Consider the following 19155-nt stretch of genomic DNA (forward strand, 5'->3'; position numbering starts at 1 on the left):
AAGTCTGTTGTAGCATACTTTGAACTTGTCATGGTATCTTCTTCCTGTGCTACACTGGAAGATGTGCAGTTACCAACATTTGTCTTTGCTTGACACAGTGAATGCACAATTAAGAAGTGTTTTTTTTTTTTTTTTTTTTTTTTTTTTAGACAGCATGTCAAAGTAAAACACTGTAAAAGACAAGTCTGAACTGATCAGAAAGGCTTATAATTTATTGAATCTGCTGTGTCTCTGGTAATGTCTGAATTGCAGAATTTCTTGAGCTTGACATTACAGCTGATGTGTTCTGGATGGGGTTCAGCAGACAGGCCCCTGAGCTGTGTGAGGAGCAAATGGTGAGGACTGGTGTGCTAGTAGGAAGGTTTACCATGGTCACACTGATATTTTGCTGAAATCCAGCACAGGGAGCTCCTTCCCAGGCTGTTGGGGAAATGAGAGGGATTTTGAGATGTTTCAGTGCCTCTCCTGCCCTCCAGTGCCAGGGAGCAGCCAGTGCCTTTGGTACGTTCTGATTGTCTTTGCAGCCTTTGGAGTTAAATGTCAACATCTGTTTGTGGTGTCCCACTGTCAGGAACCTGGGTCTAAGGTTGAGAGGATCCTTTGAAATAAAGCACTTTTCCCTCAGGAGGACTCTTCCTTCAGGAATGCGTGGAGAGGGGCATGGCAGGCTCTTACCCATGGCAGAGCTCTGTCTCCTCTCTCCTGGAGGGCAGGTGCTGTTCCCCTGTGTTGCCCTTGCTCCAGGTGTGCTGTTGCTGCAGGGAGCTGCATCTTTCTGTCTCCAGGGGTCCTCTCTTGCCACCATGGAGCAAATGGCCATGGGCAAGGGGAACTACAGCTGCAGGCAGGGGGAAAAAAGCAGTGCAGGCATTATCTGTGTGTTGCATTTCATGAGCCTTGCAGAATGCTCTCCCAGTTGAGGTCTGCCCTGTCACGTGTTGGTCTTAGGATGTTGAGTTTCCATGTTCTGTCTGAATATATAATGCAGTGAGCATTGGGATTTTAGTGTTCTTTTAAAACCTTGCGGCTCCAAAGATTAGGCAGCGCTGCCGAGCTCATTTAAAGGCCTCGTGCTTTTGCTGTATTGCAGAGCTCTTAAACAGCCTCCCAAATGAGTGGGGAGGGATGGGATAAAGGACTGATGTGCTCTAGTGCCTCAGGCCCGTGGCTACTGCCAGAGAGGCTTGTTTGAACAAGGCAGGCATGGGTAAGAGCTGTGTTCACATTTTCTGTCTTCCCTCAGCACCTTCTCTTTTTCACTCTTTGCCAAGAGTAAGCTCTTGGGAGTGCTGTTGTGAGTAGTAATTCTTACAAGAGGCATAGAAATTTAAAAGCTAAAAGGCCTTGAGGAAACACAGGACTTCACTTTTTTTATTTTAATTGCTGAACGCGATACGAGCATAACTTCGATGTTGAGAGCACTCATGTTTGTGGAAAACTTACTCTTCTATGCAAATATCTGGAGATTTAATTGGTATGTGCACCATGTGGGAATGGGTTTTTACACCATCTATCTTTTCCCTGTGTAAATCTAATCTGGATCCTGTCTTGTCTATGAAGAAATCCATTTAGTGTTGTTTATGGTGCTATTAATGAAAATAGTGCTGTCCCTTTTGCATTCATCTGTTCAGATTGTTCCTTTTCACATTTTCCCTCCTGCAGATAGATATATGGCTGTATTAATTAAGAAAGCATGTCTGATACTGTTATTTCTGGCTATGGTGTTTAATTAGGAAAAAAAAAAACAACAAAAAACTCTGTTCTGTTTAAAGATGTGTAATTACAGAAGTTAACATATGTTATGTCACATCAAAACCAATGTCTGAATTATGAGTGGCTCGGAACGAACGCTCAGTAAAAGCTGCAGAAGCACTTTATTGGCTTGATTTATGTGACTGCCTTGCCTTTCCTGAGCCCTGCAGTGAGGATCTAAATGTGCTCCTACCCACCTTTGTGATACCAGGCTGTGGGCTTAGAGTAGTTCAGATCTAAGTGGTGAGTGAATAAATATTTTCTGTCTAGACCTGGAGTCAGTCCTGTGCAGGTGAGCAGTGGGCTGGGAATGGGCACTGGAGGCTTCAGCTGGCAGTTGTTTCATGTTGCTCTGCTCAAGGATTAGTGTCAGGGAGTTGACCTAGTGCATCTATCCATAGGTTAAACATCTTATCCATGTTCCAGCAGGCTTGTTTCTCCATGGGTAGCGTGAGCAGCAGATGGTTTGCTGGTTGTCCAGATGTGGAGGCAGAGAGCTGGTGCTTGGAGGGGTTTGGAAGATGCCTGGGAAAAGGCAGAGCTCGGTGGGGATGAGCTGGGCTCTGTCCTGGGCCGACAGGTGGCAGCTCACAGTCAGAAAAGAGCATCTCTGGGGGAGCCAGCCCTGCCATCGCTGTGTTTTACAGCAGTGCAGGCAGCACGGCCTTTTCTATTCCAGTGCCTGCACAGGGCACAGTGAATTTATTAAGGTAAGGATTTATAAGCCTTAAAGATTCCTATATCAGTAGGAATAGTGTAGAAAGTCTAGATGAATTTGCACAGCAGAATGTTTCCTCTGCAGTCCTGCTAATGGCATATCGCTGGATCTGCAAGGAATTTTTCACTAAATCAGTTTTTGGAGTTTTTAAATCAAAATGTATGAGCAGAGCAAAATCTATTCCATACCAAGTCACTAAAATCCTCAAATAGAGCAAGCAGTGGAAAAAATGCTCCCTTCTGTTATGTCTGTAAACACACTGGTGCCTGTGTTATTCTTTGATGAAGTATTTATATGATGAAGTACTTGTTTAATTTATCTCCATCCACTGTTGCTACACCTGCTCTCTGATTTCTGATAACGTGGGATTGCTTTGTATTTCAAACCAAAAAGAACAACTTCATTTCTGCTGTTGAAGTTGAAACTTCTTAATCTTTAATTTCTCTCTAAGCACATTGCATGCAAGTTGTTTCCTCACATGTATGGAATGTGGCTGAAAATTGATAAAGCACTATGTCTTTTCCACACCCTCCTTTCTCCCACCCCTTATTCTTTTCCTCTGAGTACTTTCATATCTGATGGCTTTTTTCAGTTCACTGTATTTCATGACTCTGACTTGTCTGCTCAGAACAATTCTGCCAGGAGGACTTTGGCAGGGTTGGAGGTTTTTTAATGCACTTGCTGCATTGTCTAACCACAAGCCTATTCACACTTTTTGGGAATGATCTGACACCTTTTTTTTTATAATTTGACTTGAAATAGATTGGGATGGAATGTTTAGGGCAAAATTTGTGTGTTAAAGACGGAATTCTAGGCTGCCTTGCAAAAATTATTAAATATATGCTTTTGGGACATAAACCATGTTTAGGTCTGACTAAGCCAGAGGTGTATTTGTGAGCCTGGGGTAGGTTTTGTAGTTTGTGAGCTACCTTAACTGGGATGGTGATGGGTGGTGTCTTGGGAGGTGTATTTGTCCTGGGGCTTTGCTGTTTATTTCTCCTGGATCTTTTACCACAGGAGAGGTGGTTCTGCTGAAGTTTGGGCAGGGTGATAGTTCAGAAACTGGCTTGGAGGGATCTTGTGTAAATATATGCTTGTCACTTTGATCAGACTTGTGCTTGCTTTTCTTAGTCTTGCCAATGAGTGGATACTGAAAACTTCTAACAGCAGTACTTGGAGCTTTTAGGATAGAAAGCTCCTTTGGGGTGAGTTATGGTGGGAGTGAAATATGGAGCTTCATTCTATCTTCTGCTTAATCAATTTTCCTAAGTTACACTGCTCAGGGTTGCTCTGGCAGGTCCACATCCCCCAGTTTGACCAGACCAGCTCAGGTACCACCAGTGATGGGAAAGGCCTCAACGTGGTGATGAGGGCATTGATGTTTGCTCATGTGACTTTTGAACCTTAGGGCTGTGCCACCAATTCCTCGAGCTGATCCAGGCACGTCCCTTCTGTGAAGTGGAATCAGAGAGAAGCATTAATTGCAGCAGTTTGCAAGCAAAATGCTTCTCTGGGGAGTGGCTGTGGAATGATCTCTTCCAAAAGTGGTGTGGAGCATTCCAAGTGTGGGAAGGCCATTGGGGTCTCTGGGTAGTTGCCTTGGCTGCTCTCTCTGTGAACTGGACTAAAAAAATATGCACTTCTGTATCTCAGAGTGAGTGTAGGTGTGTACCTGGACTGCTGCATAGATGAGATAAATTCACAGTGATACTCGAAGCAAAGCCTGTAGCTTGGGCTGGTGTTTTAGTGATTTTTCACCCCCTGGGAGAGCAGTAAATAGTCTTAGATTGTAAAGATGGGACTGGAAATTGAGGTCACAGTATAATATGCAAGACTTTTTTTTTTTTTACCTTGTTTACTTTATGCCGGGCTAAGTATTTCATAGCAAAAGTAAATTTTTTGTGCAGTTTGTGAAATAAATAATGGAGAGATCCTGTTAAAAATGCATTGGCTGGCTTCCTTATTTTAATATTAATAAGGCAGGTTGCTACAATAAAATTAGCTCTGCATGGTGTTTGTCACTATACTGCCAAAGCAATCGAGTCTAATGCCATTCCTTCCTGAAATAAATCCCCAGGAGAGCAGTATTTGTGCTGTTCTGAAACCTCTAACCAGGGAAGTTGGAGTAGGACTGTAAATTATGGACACTGCAGATTTTAATCTGGGATTCCCAAGTCTGTCTTTGGCCTTGTGGCTTTCTAGCTGCTTATGTGAGGTGTTTTAATGTTCTGTACCAGGTGGGTTTTCTCTGTTGCCATGACTAATATCCAGCTGCTTGGCTACCATGCTAATGGGCAGCTTGGTAATCATATCTGCATGGTGTCCTGGTCCTGGAACCTTCCTGCCTGGGGCAAAACCATCTGAGCCGTGGAGGTCCTTGGCTTGGACTGCAGTGTCCTAGGACACAGTGCCTTGGTTTAGGAGCCTGGAGACGAAGGAACAGAGGAAGAAGAGGGATGTTGGAGTTGACACAAACTCTTTTTTCTTTTTTTTTCTCTTTTTTTTTTTTTTTTTTGTTAAAGATGAATCAGTGCCTTTAAAGTAGAAGCCCTTTACCAGCCCTGCACCTCTGTGATTTATAGCATTTGTTTATCTGAGCCACAGAGCAAAAGGGAACAGACCTGTAATACTGATACAGTTTGGTATGTGACCAGAACAGCATTTTTGTGCTTATGAATAATAGGGACACATTGTAATAGAGGCCCTGTCAGCTGGAGATATTTAGGTTAAAACAAGTGTTAGGGGGTTATTTAATCATGGTTGTAGACACACTTCTGTTGAAATCTGCATTTTAGGCAAGATTAAATCTCTTCATTTTACAGTTTGCATTGTTAGTTTAGGATCCAAATTGGAACTACATTCAAGCTTTGCCTGCCAACTGGATCTTTTGAAGATTTTACTGAACGTGCAAATCTGTGAAGCAGGGAAGCACATATGCTTAAATACCATCAAGGTCTGTGGGTCCAAATATCTGCCTAAGTGTTTTCTTGCAAACAGTCATGTTTCAAATAGGCTTTAAAAATTTCTACTTAAAAGAAATATCTTGAGAGTCTAAGAACTGGGAGACACTTTGTTTCAGAAAGGCAAACATCCCTTCTGAATAACCGGGTCTTTGCAGTTCTGTATTATTTCTACTTCTTATGACATGTTGTGGTAAAAATGTTTGGAACAATGGATTGTGTTTATTGTGTGTAATTCCTATAGAGTGCATGAAATGGAAAGCTCTACTTTAAATAGTATTACTGGCATCAGAAGTAAAACTACCCATGTCTTCTTCCCCTTTTAATTTGCAATCTGCAGGAGTCTTAGCTGCAAAGGGAGAGATCTGTCTGTACATGTGAATGATCTCTTTGTGCAAGGGGCTGGGGGAGGTGGAATTCCCCGTGTTCCTGGGAAAGAGATACAACAAATGTGCTGCAGGAATTTCATGTAGAAGATGAAGGTGTTGGCTGTTGTTGGGTTTTCATCTGCAGCAGAAGGAAAGTGGGACAAGATGAACAAATGGAAACTCTTTGCTTCTCTGTTCTTCCTTCCAAATTACTCTAGAAAAAGGCAAAACAAGCAAGACAGATGATACAACTGTAGCTGGGAGTGCCTCTGTGGAGTCCTGGTCTCTGCCAGCTGCAGGATTTTTTCTTTTCCTCAATCCTACCAGACGGGAAATGCTGGATGGAGAAAAGAAAATAGCTGGGCAAGCACAGGCCCACGATTTTGTCCCTACATAAGCTACTGATTTACAAAATGGGGTCTCAGGAAGACACTGCAGGAGCTAAATCTGTTTTTTATATTCTTTGACATATTAGAATGCAGTCAAAATACATTTTTTCCCATCTGGGTAAAGAACATGCTTGCTGTCTCAGGAACACTGTGTCCTCCTGGGTATGGAAAATGAAAGATGAGAGGGGAGACAGCTCACCATATCACAGCTGAGAAGCTGATATGTATTCCACACTTCTCTACTTGTTTAGGCTGTTCCCAGTCCTGTGTTCTAATTTCTCTGTGCTGCTGGAATTGACTTCATTTTAGGGTAATTTCCTTCCTCTTTGGCCTGTATATCTTGTATGTTCACTAATGAATGACTTGGAAATATTGAAACTAATGAAAACCAATCTGGTTTTGTTTCCTGCTTTCAGTGTGAAGATGATCTGCCTGAGAGCCAGGAAGGCACAAGTGAAGCAGGAGCTGAAGGCAGAGTGGATGTTCGATACCTGCAGTGGCTGCACGGGAGGCTGAGGTTTCAGTGGTGCAGTTTGCACGCTCAGCACCAAGAGCAATGCAAACTTTTGCACAAGGTAAATGATTCTTCTAACTCACTATGACATAGTTGATTATTTATAAGCCTTGTCAGCTAGGGCTAAATGTACAAATTATTCTTGTTTGCTAGTTCTGCATTTTCTGTAGGTAAGAGTGAATCACTCTGAATATAAGCAGCTCTGTCTTTCCCCAGTGTGGCAGAACCATGAGAAAATGTAGTATGTTCAGTGTTTGTAAGGCTGTAATTGTATAAAAGTCTCTTTTGCAGGTTGGCACATTAGTCACTTCTGCAACCAAAGACTGCTCCTGTTTTTCTCAGAAAATGCCTGGTAGAAACAAGACAGAGCATTCTGGCTCCCCAGACAAGAAGTAGCAATGCAGAACTATAAGTTCACTGGAAATGTGGATTCAAAATGTTAAGCATAAATATTGAAAGTAATAGCAAAATAAAATGCAAAATCTCTCTCCAAAGTACTAGGGGACATCTCAGCAGAACCCAAAATTTATCTGCTTTTAAATCAGGAATCAGTAATGGTCCCTACACTGCTAAGGTTCCAGTTATCTTCCCATTTATGAGTGTTTAGATGCCTGTCTAATCACAGATATCTGGGAGCATTATATCTCTTTAGGATGGAACCAGCCTTCAGTCCCAAAGTCAACAGTGGTGGGGACTCCAGAAACAAATTAAAAAAATACTTCTCTTAAGTTCTTAAGAGAGTCCTAAAAGTTATTATGTATTACTTTCCTAGGTCCCCCTTTTCCATTTATATCTCATTTAAATAACTTAAATGGAGACAGCTATTACTGTTCTCAAAACCTTCAGAGAAAACCTTTTTTTGAGACTAAAAACGGTTTGGGGAAATTTCTTCCCAAAATACACATCAAAAAGTTGTCAGAACCATCTTCACCTTTGAATGAAGATGATTTCTTGGTTTTAATCCTGTGTCTGACAGAGCAGTGCTAAAAACTATAATGAGGTTACATTTTGTTCTTTCCATGAGCTGATTGCTAGGGCTGGTGTCTGATAGACAACCACAGTGAGTGTGTGCAGCATCCAAAATAACCTTTTGCATTTCACTGACCACTGCTGATGTGCTTCCCAGGTCTGGGAACAAAGGGGGCAATTCCCTTTAAGTGCCCCTGCAGTCCTTGGCTTTGTGCACTGTGATCACAGACTGTGTGGGGCTGGGAGAGGTGAATCTCACATGAAATGATTGGCATCTCCTCCCCCTGATAAACTACCTCTATTTAAGGTATGCTGGTTTTTCTAGTAGGTGAGGCAAATGCCTCCATAACTCATCATCAGTGCTCTGATTTATGTGAGACTTGACAGTAACAAATCATTAGGCAGCTCCAGTGCCTCAGCCTGCAGTTAATGAGGCCAAGGAAGAATTAAGAGCAGGTCAGACCTGGGGCTGGAGTACAAACAGAGATATTCTCAGCAGTCCAAATGAGGCTCTGAGGTAATGGAGAGATGTGCTGATGGGGCAACATGCTAAAAACTTGTTGGCAGGGGAGATGAGAGATGATGACCCTCCTGTGGAAGTTGTACTTTGAAATAAACTTGGACTTTTTTCCCCCCTTTTTGGCTGTCTAAGGCAGAATGTGTGCTAAAGTTAGGACAGTCAGACAACTGCAAGAGGCAGGTTAGTTATGCTGCAGGTCGCTGGACCACGATTTCCAGAATCTGGAGGAATAAGCAGGAGGGAGGTCTGTGTCTCTGGTTATCCAGTTTCCCAAAGCTGTCATTACTGCCTTCTCCAGCTGTCATTGCTGGGTGAAGCTGAAGGCAGCAGTGGTGCTGGTGGTGATTGTCACAGTCAGAGCTGCCACCATGGGGGTGCACAAAGGAAGATGGAACTGAGCCCAACTCCTCCACATGTGAACCCACACTGGCATTATGTGTGCAGCTGTGGGAGTTCTGTTCAGAGCTGTAATAAAGTGCAGTGCTCTGATTTATACTTTAGTTTGAATTAAAAGCAGGAGAATAGAAAGGTAAATGTGACTTTGGAAGGACACCATTACAGTGCCACATTAATGTTAGCATTTAGGGTAACACAAAATATAAGATACTTGCACAATTTAACAGCTGTATAAACAATAATTGATATTTCCTGACTCTTTCTAGAGAAATTGCTTTTACCACTGCATTAATTTCAAAACTTTTAAACTATTCTATGTGTTAGAAGACTGAACTGACCCAGTATGACCTTTATATGAGCTGCTGCTTTCCTCTAATAAACCACAAACACAGTATGCAAAAGGCTAATGACTGTTATGTTTTTTAATTATGTTGGCAGATTTACAGAGGGCTTTCTCTACAAAATGATAATTAGGCTTTTACTCTCTCTGTTTAATAACGTAGCTGGTTATGTGTCTCAGCTGTGGAACAATCTTATTTACTGCTCATCAGGAGCTAGAATTTTTGTCAACTGGCGGCGACACTTCTGCAGCTTTCATTCTGTGACTCACACGGGCTCTAAAATGCCATTTTCTCTATTCGGGCCTTTCTGAGAAGAACACAACACAGTTGGAAAAAATGTTCTTACTCAGAAGATGACTGCTCTTCCTTCCACTCTATTTTTTAGTATGAATATTGCTGTGCCCTCTGTCTACTCCATCCTGCCTGCAGCCACCTGAGGTTGATGGGCTGAAGTTCTGCAGTCCCCAAGAGAGGGAAGCCTCTCTGGAGCTACAGCTGCTCCTGTGCTGGGAATTGCTTGTTAGGTGGCCTGCCTGGCTGTTGCTCTTTGCTGGCTGCTCGAAGGAGCTGCTGTTCAGTGACTTCAGCTCCCACAAGGCATGTTGAAGCTCACAGAAGCACACATGTCCTGCTGTAGGAGGAAGACTTCCTGAGGGAAATCTTCACCTCTCTGTTTCTGAGGAGGTTTGCAGCCTGAGGCAATGAGCTGTTGAATAACATTTTAATGGCTTCTCAACATGGACAGGTTGGTTCACTTTGAAAGTATAATGTAGTAATACCATTCTAATTCCCTGGAAATTCTCAGTGGTACATATTTATCTGGTGTGCCTTCAAATGCATGGGAACATGGAGAATAAATTACTGTGTTCAGGCACGTCTCTTGGTTCCTTCTGTTCTCTTTCTTCTTTCTGTCAAATGCCAGAAGGATCTGTCTACCTGAGTTTTGATCCCTCTTGAATTCATAGGAGAGAGCAGTTGTTTTTATTTAGTCTTTGAGTTACAATTTTGCCTTAGAAAATGTGAATAAGAAGCCTTGCACCGTTTCAGCAAAACAGGAAGGAACCTGTATAGTTTAAAATATATTTCATTTTTGGGGGGGCTCTGTTAAATGTACCTTGCCACAATTGGCATGTTATAAAAAGCAGAGAAACAGGTGAGTTTCTACAAAACTGATGGATATCCCAGGGGTATTTTCCATCCTGAAGTAGTGGAGGGTTAGATCAGGCTCAGAGATTTTTTTTTTTTTAAGGAGGTGGATATCTGATTGTGAGCTGTGAATATGGGTTAGTAAGAATAAAATAATGTTAAATGGAATTCTCAATGATAGAAGAAGAGTTTAACATAACTGGAATTATCAGATCATGGTAAAGCAACAAAAATGGTTTCAATCTGCTTGGAAACTAAGAGCAAGAGTTGTATTGTTAGTAAGAATGCAGAGCAGCACTGGGAATTACTACCTACAAATTGAGTGGTTTCTTGTGCCCCTCTAAGGTGTTAAAAATATAAAACAATTTATCTGTTAACAATATAGAATAATATGTAGTGGAGTAGATTGAATGGGTTGTATCTGAGGTAGAAAGAGTAAAGGACAAGGACAAAGTCTTGATCTCTGAATAATAGAGGGCAGGGACTGGTGCTGGGTAATTACCTCGTTGTCAGTAATTTATGAGTGAGCTAAACTGCAATTGTTAGATGCATCTGTATCTTGACATGAAAAATCTACCACATTGCTCTGGGAATTGCTACCTTGTTTATTTATATATTTTTTGTCTGTTTGGTTTGAAAATCTTTGCTTTTTTCCCCCTAAGGTGAATTTGCCATTAGATCTCAGAAGCACATTCTTTAATGCAGTAAAATTTTTTCCTCTCATGCAAATGTGTGTGAACCATGAGCAAGCCCCCTTTTCATCTTCTCTAGGTGAATTAGGCACCCTGCAGGGAGAGCAGCTTGAGTGAGCTCAAGGCCATTTAGGAGTTGGTGCTGGAAACTCCCCAAAGTGGTGCTGAGTGTGGGGGCTGTGCCTGTGCTCTCTTGCAAAGGTTAGTGTGAGGTTAAATCAGAGCTGCCTCCACCTGGGGTATTCCAGTGCCAAGGAGCAAAAGCTGGGCATGTTCTGCCTCTCACCCTCTCACCTGCTGCTTCTGCTTTGGTGCTCTTTCCCTCTTTAAGCCTTGTTTATCTTCTGTTAGCCATCAGTAAGAGAGCAAAAATATAAATACTGGATTATTTGGGTATCCATCCAGTGTGGTCTCAGGGGAGCACCTCATTCCTCTGTTGTTACAGCTTTACTGTGTTTGTTTTGGGCTTTACCCAGGGATGCTGCTGCCACCTGCCTCGGAGAAGGGGCTGAAATTCCCGGCTGGGGCCCAAGGGTTTGGCAGCCAGGGTTACACAAGAATGCAGCAGGGAGAGAGGAGTGGCAGTGGAAAGGAAGAACATTGTGTGGGGAGGTGCTCTTTTATTTTTAAACTCGCATAGCTCTGCACATGTGACAGATGGTTGTCACCAGCAGTGAGTTTTGGGAAAGGAATGCTAAAATATTCTGAAGTTTCATGGAAGGGTTGATAATTACCCAGTGCCTGTCAACTTTAAAATAGTTGTCAATACCCAAGTGTGTGATAAAGTTCGTATTAGAATAAAGGAAGAAAAGCAGGAAACATTCTCTGTCTTCTGGCAGAAATATTAATGAAATATGAGTGATTGTCTGACAAATGTGCACTGCTATCTTGTTTGGCAGCTGCAGTTATTACAGTTACAAAGGGATCAGCTCTGAATAGGAGGAATTGCTTTTTATTGTTCCCTTGACTAACTTGGGAAGCTTCTTCATCGAGTAATTGATGATACTATCACCAGTGCAGCTGGGACAAGGTCTTGGTAAGCAAAAGCCAACAGTATAGAGCAGCAAAAGAGAACCTTACTGTAACTAGGTAGCATTTTCTACTTAAAAGAAAGAAATAAAAATTATTGTGAGAGTATACTTTAGCTCAGTTAAGACTGCTGCTCTCTGTGTAAATGGTTTCTCCTTTCATGCCATGCACCCAGCCATGTGTGCTGTAAGGAAAAAGACTTCAAGACAGGATGAAGAGAGAACCCTTCAGTTTTCCTGTGGCAGCAGTGGTTGCAGTTCCTGCCTGTGGTTCTGGCAGTGCTACCAGATGCACCATTTTGAGAGGTGGTTGTGGTGCCTGCTCCTCCTCTCCATTCTGGCTGTTGTATTGGTGGTGGCACTCACACTTGTCCATGTCCACAGGAAAGGCTTTGTGAGCACTGGTCACATCACCCTGCCAACCCACACAGCCGTTGGGTGGTAGTTAATGATCTTAATGATCTGCTCCTTGCACTGACAACTGTCTTTTAAATCAATCTGTTCCAGATCCATTTATTCACCAGTGGCTCCCACATGGACCAGAACCTTGGACATTTCTCTGTCACAGAAGCAGATCTCATTAGACATCCAGAGAACTACAAGCAGGTAATGCTTCTCCTGTAATTCTTGGATGCTCAGTATGCTTTACACAAACATTGTGAAGACTGCATTTCTTTTAACATTTTTAAACTTAGTTTCCAGCAGAAATAAGGGCTTATATATTGAATTTTCAGTTTCTTCACTTATTTGTATTCACCAAATTTGGTTTGATAGAACATAAGCCCAAAGGTATCAGGGTAAGTTTTATAAAACCTGATAGACAAGAAGTGGGAAGAGACCTGACTGAAAGTGCCACGGGAGAAACAGCCTGTAGAATAAAACACTCCAGATAAGTTGGCTGACTTGCTGTATCCTGCTTAACCACATCTGGGCCAGTCAGGCACAGTGTCTGCCTGTGGCCCTGTCTGAGCAAGACACAACCTCTTAGGAAAACATCATTTTCCCCAGTGTACTGTTTTACCCTGAAGGATAAATTCCTACTGCTCTCAATTACTCAATTATCACAGGTGTTTCAGTTCATTATCTGAAGTAGTTTAATTCACTTCTTTTAATGCAGTATAATACATTTGTTTTTAAAAATCACTTTCTAAAAGTTCATTCAGTATGAAACTGAAACAAGATGGAAATTTCAAGCTTATCCCTAACAAAATCAATATTTGGCAAATTTCTGCAGTCTGTCCACACCTGTTTGCTCAAAGAAGATATTCTTTCTGCTGTTTGCTTAAGAATGAAAGTGGGCATTGTAAATATTCTGCACAAAGAAATTCAGGAAAGTAGATTTGAAGGTGGGAGGATAGTTTTATATTCAAAGCCCCTAAAGTAAAGTGCATGTTAATCTTTCATTGCTGAGTATTTCTTGGATGAACAGTTCATATCCAGCCTCGTGGTAAGATTCATCTGTTTAGAGCATTTTCCTGGAAAACTACTGTTTTTCTGGAGCAAATGGCCTTAAGTCAGCTAGAGATTTCTTTTTCACTTGTATTTCACAGTGCCCCTCCTGTGGTTGGCTCAGCACACACAGCAGCACCTTGCTCTGAAGTCTGTAGTCTCCAGATCTTAGCAAATGCCTGTAAAGGTCTGGCAGGCTGGTATTTTTTAGAAACTTCCAGGCTCTGCAGAGGGACTTTGCAACGACCTTTTTTCCCAAAGCCTTACCCTGAGCGTGTCACTGATCTGTTGCAATAAAGCTTAATGGTACTCTTGGTATTTGGTTTTGACTGCTTTGAATGAATCAGTCCAGGAGCTTTTCCTTGCATTCTGCTCCCTTTCCTGGATGCCTGCTCCAGGTGTTCTGTTCAGGGGAGGCTCAGGATAAAGTGGAAGGAGTTTTTCTGTGTTGTGAGCATTGTGGTTAGGTAGAGTGCTGTAGTCAAGAAGGTTTAGTGGGCAGCTCTGTAGTTTAATTAAAATGAACAAAGTCTTCATTCATACGTGAAACAAAACCAGGGTGATGACTGAGAGGCAGGGTGACAGAAGATGTTTTCTTTAAATAAACTACAAGTGGCACAGTCTGTCTTCAGTTTCTGGGTCTGACAGGTGCAATCCCAAACAGCTTCAGCTCCAGTGCATGTGTGTTGGAAATTCCTTTCTTATGTCGCTTATTGCTTGGACTGATCCAAAATTGGAATTATTTGTCAGTATAATCAGCTGTGAAATTCTTAACCTCTTAAAGCTCTCAGACCTATTCAAGAAAGGAGGCTCTTGAGCCTCTCTCTTGAGCCTGATATTAAAATAAACAGGAGAAATTGCAGGAAGCCAACACTTGAGTATTGATGCTTTTGAGAGCCTTATAATTGTCATGGTCACCATTTGAACTTTCTTTGTGGATTTTGTCTCCCCTTACCCTTGTTTCCCAAAAGCAGCTTTTGGAAGTCATGTGCTCACTATGTATGAAGAGCCTGGTACAGCAAGGTGGTATGGGCTTGAAAAGGCATTGTTGTTTTGAGTGTCACTTTTCCAGATGGATCTAATACTCCATATGCAAAGTGATGCTGCTTTGGTTGGAAAATGTAATAAAAAGCCTCTAATTTTCAAATATCTTGCTAAGATTAAGTAAATTATGAGTGTTTGAATGGCTTGGTTTTCAAATATTGGTGCAGATGGCAGCACTCTGCCAAATGTTTTCTCCAAAAACTGTGAAATTGTTTTTTTGTCTTTTCAAGTAAATGAGAAATTTCTCTTAATGTTACCTCAAGTAAGAACCTGCTGCATGGATGAATAAAAAGAGTCAGTATGCTTTACTGTAATGCACCCCTCTTGGTGGAGGGGGTTATGAATTCCTTCTCATCCTGGGCATCCTTCAAAGCCCAGCAGTGCAAAGTGGATTGCAGCATCAGAAATTTGCTATCACAGAAGGACTGGGGCTCTTCTTTTTTAAGCCTTGAGTTCATTTTAATCAAAAATACCCTGCAAGAGAAGTTGCTCTGTTTGCATCAAAACAAGAGATGTTTAGTCTGACAGGAAAAGTGTGATAGGATACAGATAGCTGTGAAGTCAAGCTCACTTTATGAAATGTAAAAGTCACGCTGCTCCTTTTCTATAGAAGATGCATATTAACTTACTTAAAATGTTCTTTCCTTGGATTTTTGACTGTAAAACACTTTTAGTGCTTTTATGTACAGGGATTTTACTGGACATTATTATTCCTCTACCATCATAAATGTCTTTTTCAGATTCATAGGGCTGGAAGTTTTCCAAACCTAATGGTTTTAATTATGTTTTTCTCTAGTGAGGCATGATCAAACTCCAGCTTCTCCTGTGGTTTGGCTGTGGTTGTGTGTATGTGTGTGGCTGTGAGCTGCAGGTCACTGCAGTGTTTGGTTCCTGTGCTGCCTGGGGCTGTCAGAGGAGGGGAGGTGCTGTTATTTCAGCTGGAGCTCAGTTTCCAGTGGAAGCTCAGAAGCTCCTTGGTCAGTGGGGATGGTTTTGGAGCTGTTGGCCTGAGCTTGTGCTGGAGCACACAAACTGGGGAGCTTGGGAGGGGTCATTGCATCTTCTTGTGAAAATCTCCTGCACTTATCACTTAGTCCAGAGCACCCTGAGTATCTCTTGTGTTCTGATGCATTTTCCAAGCTGATGAACAGCTTGTGTTCAAATGGCTCCCCCCAGCAACTGAGGTAAGGGGCTGCTGCTGTTTGACAGCCTGAAATATCTCCAGGGCAGGAATGGAGTTCTGCTCTCTGGCACTGCTGCTGATATAGCTGGGAAGCACACTTGGGAGAGCACAGAGGTGATGTGGCCACATCTGCCCCAAACTTTCCAGGCAGTAATCCTTTCCCAGGATGTGGTCTCATTCCTTTTTCTTGTCTATCAAGTCCACCTGTCTTAACTCTGCACAGCAGTGTTGCCAGTTCTGAAGTTTACCTTGGGCTCAGAAAAATGTGTGTTGCACTTGAGTCATTAAATTAACTTTCTCACCCTATTGTTACTGTATAGAGATCAATGAACTTTGAATCAAAGCACCTTCAGTTTCCTCTGTCTCTTCACATACTGCTTTGTATGTGGAATTCAATCTTAGGAGAGATTAATAGTTGAAACTCAGGTCATTGGTGCAATGTTGGCAGTGCTGGAGTGATCACTGAAATTGTAATGAGTAAAGATGACACCTTTAAATGCCAGTAAATCAATTTACTGAGTGTGACAGCAAATAAATAATGCAGATGTCTGCCAGATGGACATGCAGTGAAATTTATAGAACCTGGATGTGAATAGCTAATAATTTTGTTTCAGAATTTTATGAAGAATGTTTATATCTGTTGATCATTAACATGTTTTAAAGGTGATTTATTTGGCATAAGAAGCTAAGGTTCTTGGTAGCAAGTAAATGGGAGCAAACAAATAGTCTGTCTGACTTTGCATACATAATGTATGGTCAATTCCATGCCCATAAAAGATTCAAGTGAGCTTTAGCTCTCCAAGCAGCAGGGATTGGGTGGGATGGGGTAGGATGTGCAGGCACAGCACTGATCTGCTTTCTGGGCTGTTGATTTATCAGGAAAGGACACCAATGTGAAGTACCTGTATTGCTTCTTTCAGTCAGGTGGGATCCATAATTTCTTATTGGGTCATTTGAGGGATAACTGATCAAGATGTAAGGTAGGTTGTCAGTGAAGCCTAAATCTTGTTGCAGTTTCCATTTAAAACATCTGTCCCAGATGGCTGTTACAGATGGGTGACACAACAGGTTTATTCTCTGTGAGTAATAGGCTGTGGTTTGAATTCATGCAAAGCACTACAGAGCTGCTGTTCTTTCCAGAATAAGTGCATTCACATTGAAAGCATGAGGAACTGACAGTCTTGGAATTCTCAGAAATGTTGAATGTGCATTTAACAGTTACTTTTTCATCAAAAAGTTGAGTCTTCACTTGGTATCATGGGCTCTGCGCTTGCTTAAAGTTCCCCTTATCTGCTGCAGTTTTTCTCTGCCAAGACAAAGCAGTGATTTCAGTGCATCCAAGGGACAGCACCACCTCCTGGAACGTGTGTGGGGGCAGAGCTGCCAAATCAGCTCTGTCAGCTAACACAAGGTATTTGTCTGGCTGCTGAATAATCACTGTGCTACTGCATTATCTCCAGAAATGGATCCCAGGTTGTTCATCCCCTTGGATGAAAATGGAATAACTGTGGCAGGACAGTTCCAGCTGCTGTGTCCCAGGCTATATTTGGTGTCCTTGTGTTGGCTGCTTGGGACTTCCTGGAATGTTCCTGGTGGTGACAGGCACTGCAGGCAGGTGCCAAATGAAAATAAACAGTTCAGCCCCTCTGATAAGCTTGACACTGTGTCACATTATTGATTGGACACAGACCTGTGCCAGTGTTTCTGTAATCAGCCCTGTTGTGGTCTTGTATGGTGAGGTGAAGGATATGTAACCTTATTTGAATTTCAAAGAGCCTGTTAGGGAGCCGTCTGATATTTTAGAACGTCCTTCCATCTGTTGTACAAGAAGCAGTTCAAGCAACACATTTCTCAGAGTGTAGGTACCAATGGGAAAAAATGACATTCATTCTATAGACTGTGATGCTGCTGGGCAGAAGATTTAAGTCAGGAGATGAAGGCTTGTACTGCATGTAAATTTCAGGAAAAAGGTTTGGTGTTTAGTGAAAAAATGTCCTTGAGCTTCAAGGGCAAGCTGCCTTCACTGGTATAAATTGTCATAGATTCATGATCTTCTGTGGTGCTCTGGCAACTAATTCTGTTTGGTCTGGCCCTCAGCTGTTTATGTGTTTATTGTTTCATTCCCTTGGTAAAAGCCATAGTTCTGTCCTTTCTGTCCTTGAATGAGATCAGTATTTTGTGTGGTAGCTCCTGGTCTAATTAAGGACAGCTTTGCCTATTTGTAAAGTAAAATCGTGTTTTACTTCCCTGGAAGAAAAAAAAAAAAAAAACAACCTGAAATTTCTCAATTGGCTCCTGCATAAAAAATAAATAGCATAAGAGTAGCTGCACTGGGGCTTGTGAGTGTTTGTGAAAACCTGGGGTTTTCCTGTTTTGGTTTTCTTTTTGTGCCTGTTCTGTCCAAAATCCCTCCTTGGCCAGTCCCGATGTCTCAGAAATCTTCATGGAGTTGCATTTTACTAGGAGTCGTGCCAGGCTCTGGGTGAGCTTTTCTCACAAAGAACCAGGTTCTGAGGTGGGCAGAGACTGTGTTGCTGCAAATGAGATTCTAAGGGTGGAGAACAGTTTTCCCCAAAGGAGCACAAAGATCTGTGACAGTTCTTGGAGCAGTAGCTCAGAAGAGACAGCCAAGCCCTGGAGAATCTAAACACAATGAGATTTTAGACTTACTCTATACACTGCTGGAATTAACTTAGTTTGAATCAGTAGTGACTTCTGACCATTTACCAGATCTGCTTCCAGGGCTTCAGATGGACCTGAACCCTTGGATTTTGGCATTGCTAAATTTTCAGAACAACAACTAAACTGCTAGGTTCTGTAGCAAGAACATTTTTAAAATTTTCTTTTACAGCTTTTTAAAGCTACAGGTTTTGCTGGTCCAATGCATCAAAATTTTTACCTGTGTCTAAGCAATTTTGTTTTTCTTTGATGATTAGTGATAGCTGCATGTTAATAAGTTCTTCAATGATTAAATGAAATAAAGTTTTAGGGCTGCTGACCTTTAATAAATTTCAAGGTTCACCAAAGAATTGTATGTTAGGCCCATGGACACATGTTTTGAAAAGGTCAATTATGACAAGTTTTTTGAATTTGCATAATTATGCTCACTAGGACACTTGGAATAAAAATAGCAAAGGCTTTGTCCTTTTAAAGTATTTTCCTCTCTTCCTGTCTTTAACTTGCTTTTACTAAGCCATTCCAACATTATTCATTGAAGAACAGGGAATGTGGACTGTGTTGGGAGCTGGAGCAGGACTCTGGGAAGGGATAGGATGGAGAGTGAAGAACCTTTTTGCTCTGGCCCTTGTCCAGTGAAGTCAGGAGCTGGGAGAGACACATTCCTGGACAGGAAGCCTGAATGAGGCATTTTGGAAGCAAGGTAGCTCTGATGTGAAAGAATTCAGATGATAGGAGTGAAAAGAAACCAAGTGAGGCATAAGGGGCTGAATATAAACATGAAGACCATGACTGGAGGGGAAGATTAGGACAGGGAAATTACCCTTGATGCTGCTCTGTGAATGGGGAAGATCTGTCTAAAGACTTGGCTCAGTGTCTTGCTCCTTGTGGGAGTCTGAGAAGTCACCCTCTTGCAGGAAATGTCATCCCCCTCCTGTGATGCTCTGAGTGTTCAACCTCCTCCTGATGCTGCAGGAGGAGTTTTCAAAAGTGTCTTTCTAAAAACATCA

The 19155-nt window shown here is 42.0% G+C and overlaps 1 protein-coding gene across 1 annotated transcript in view; it reads left to right on the forward strand.

The window, feature by feature from the left end:
* TEDC1 (tubulin epsilon and delta complex 1) overlaps positions 1-19155 on the forward strand; it is a 71613-nt gene that overhangs the window by 12654 nt on the left and 39804 nt on the right. Inside the window, exons 4-5 of the mRNA XM_066555762.1 lie at positions 6604-6762; positions 12301-12399. Coding sequence (XP_066411859.1) covers positions 6604-6762; positions 12301-12399 — 258 coding nt within the window. The remainder of the gene's footprint in view (positions 1-6603; positions 6763-12300; positions 12400-19155) is intronic.

The sequence above is a fragment of the Molothrus aeneus genome, chromosome 9 (genome assembly GCF_037042795.1).
Source record: "Molothrus aeneus isolate 106 chromosome 9, BPBGC_Maene_1.0, whole genome shotgun sequence".
Lineage (NCBI taxonomy): Eukaryota > Metazoa > Chordata > Aves > Passeriformes > Icteridae > Molothrus > Molothrus aeneus.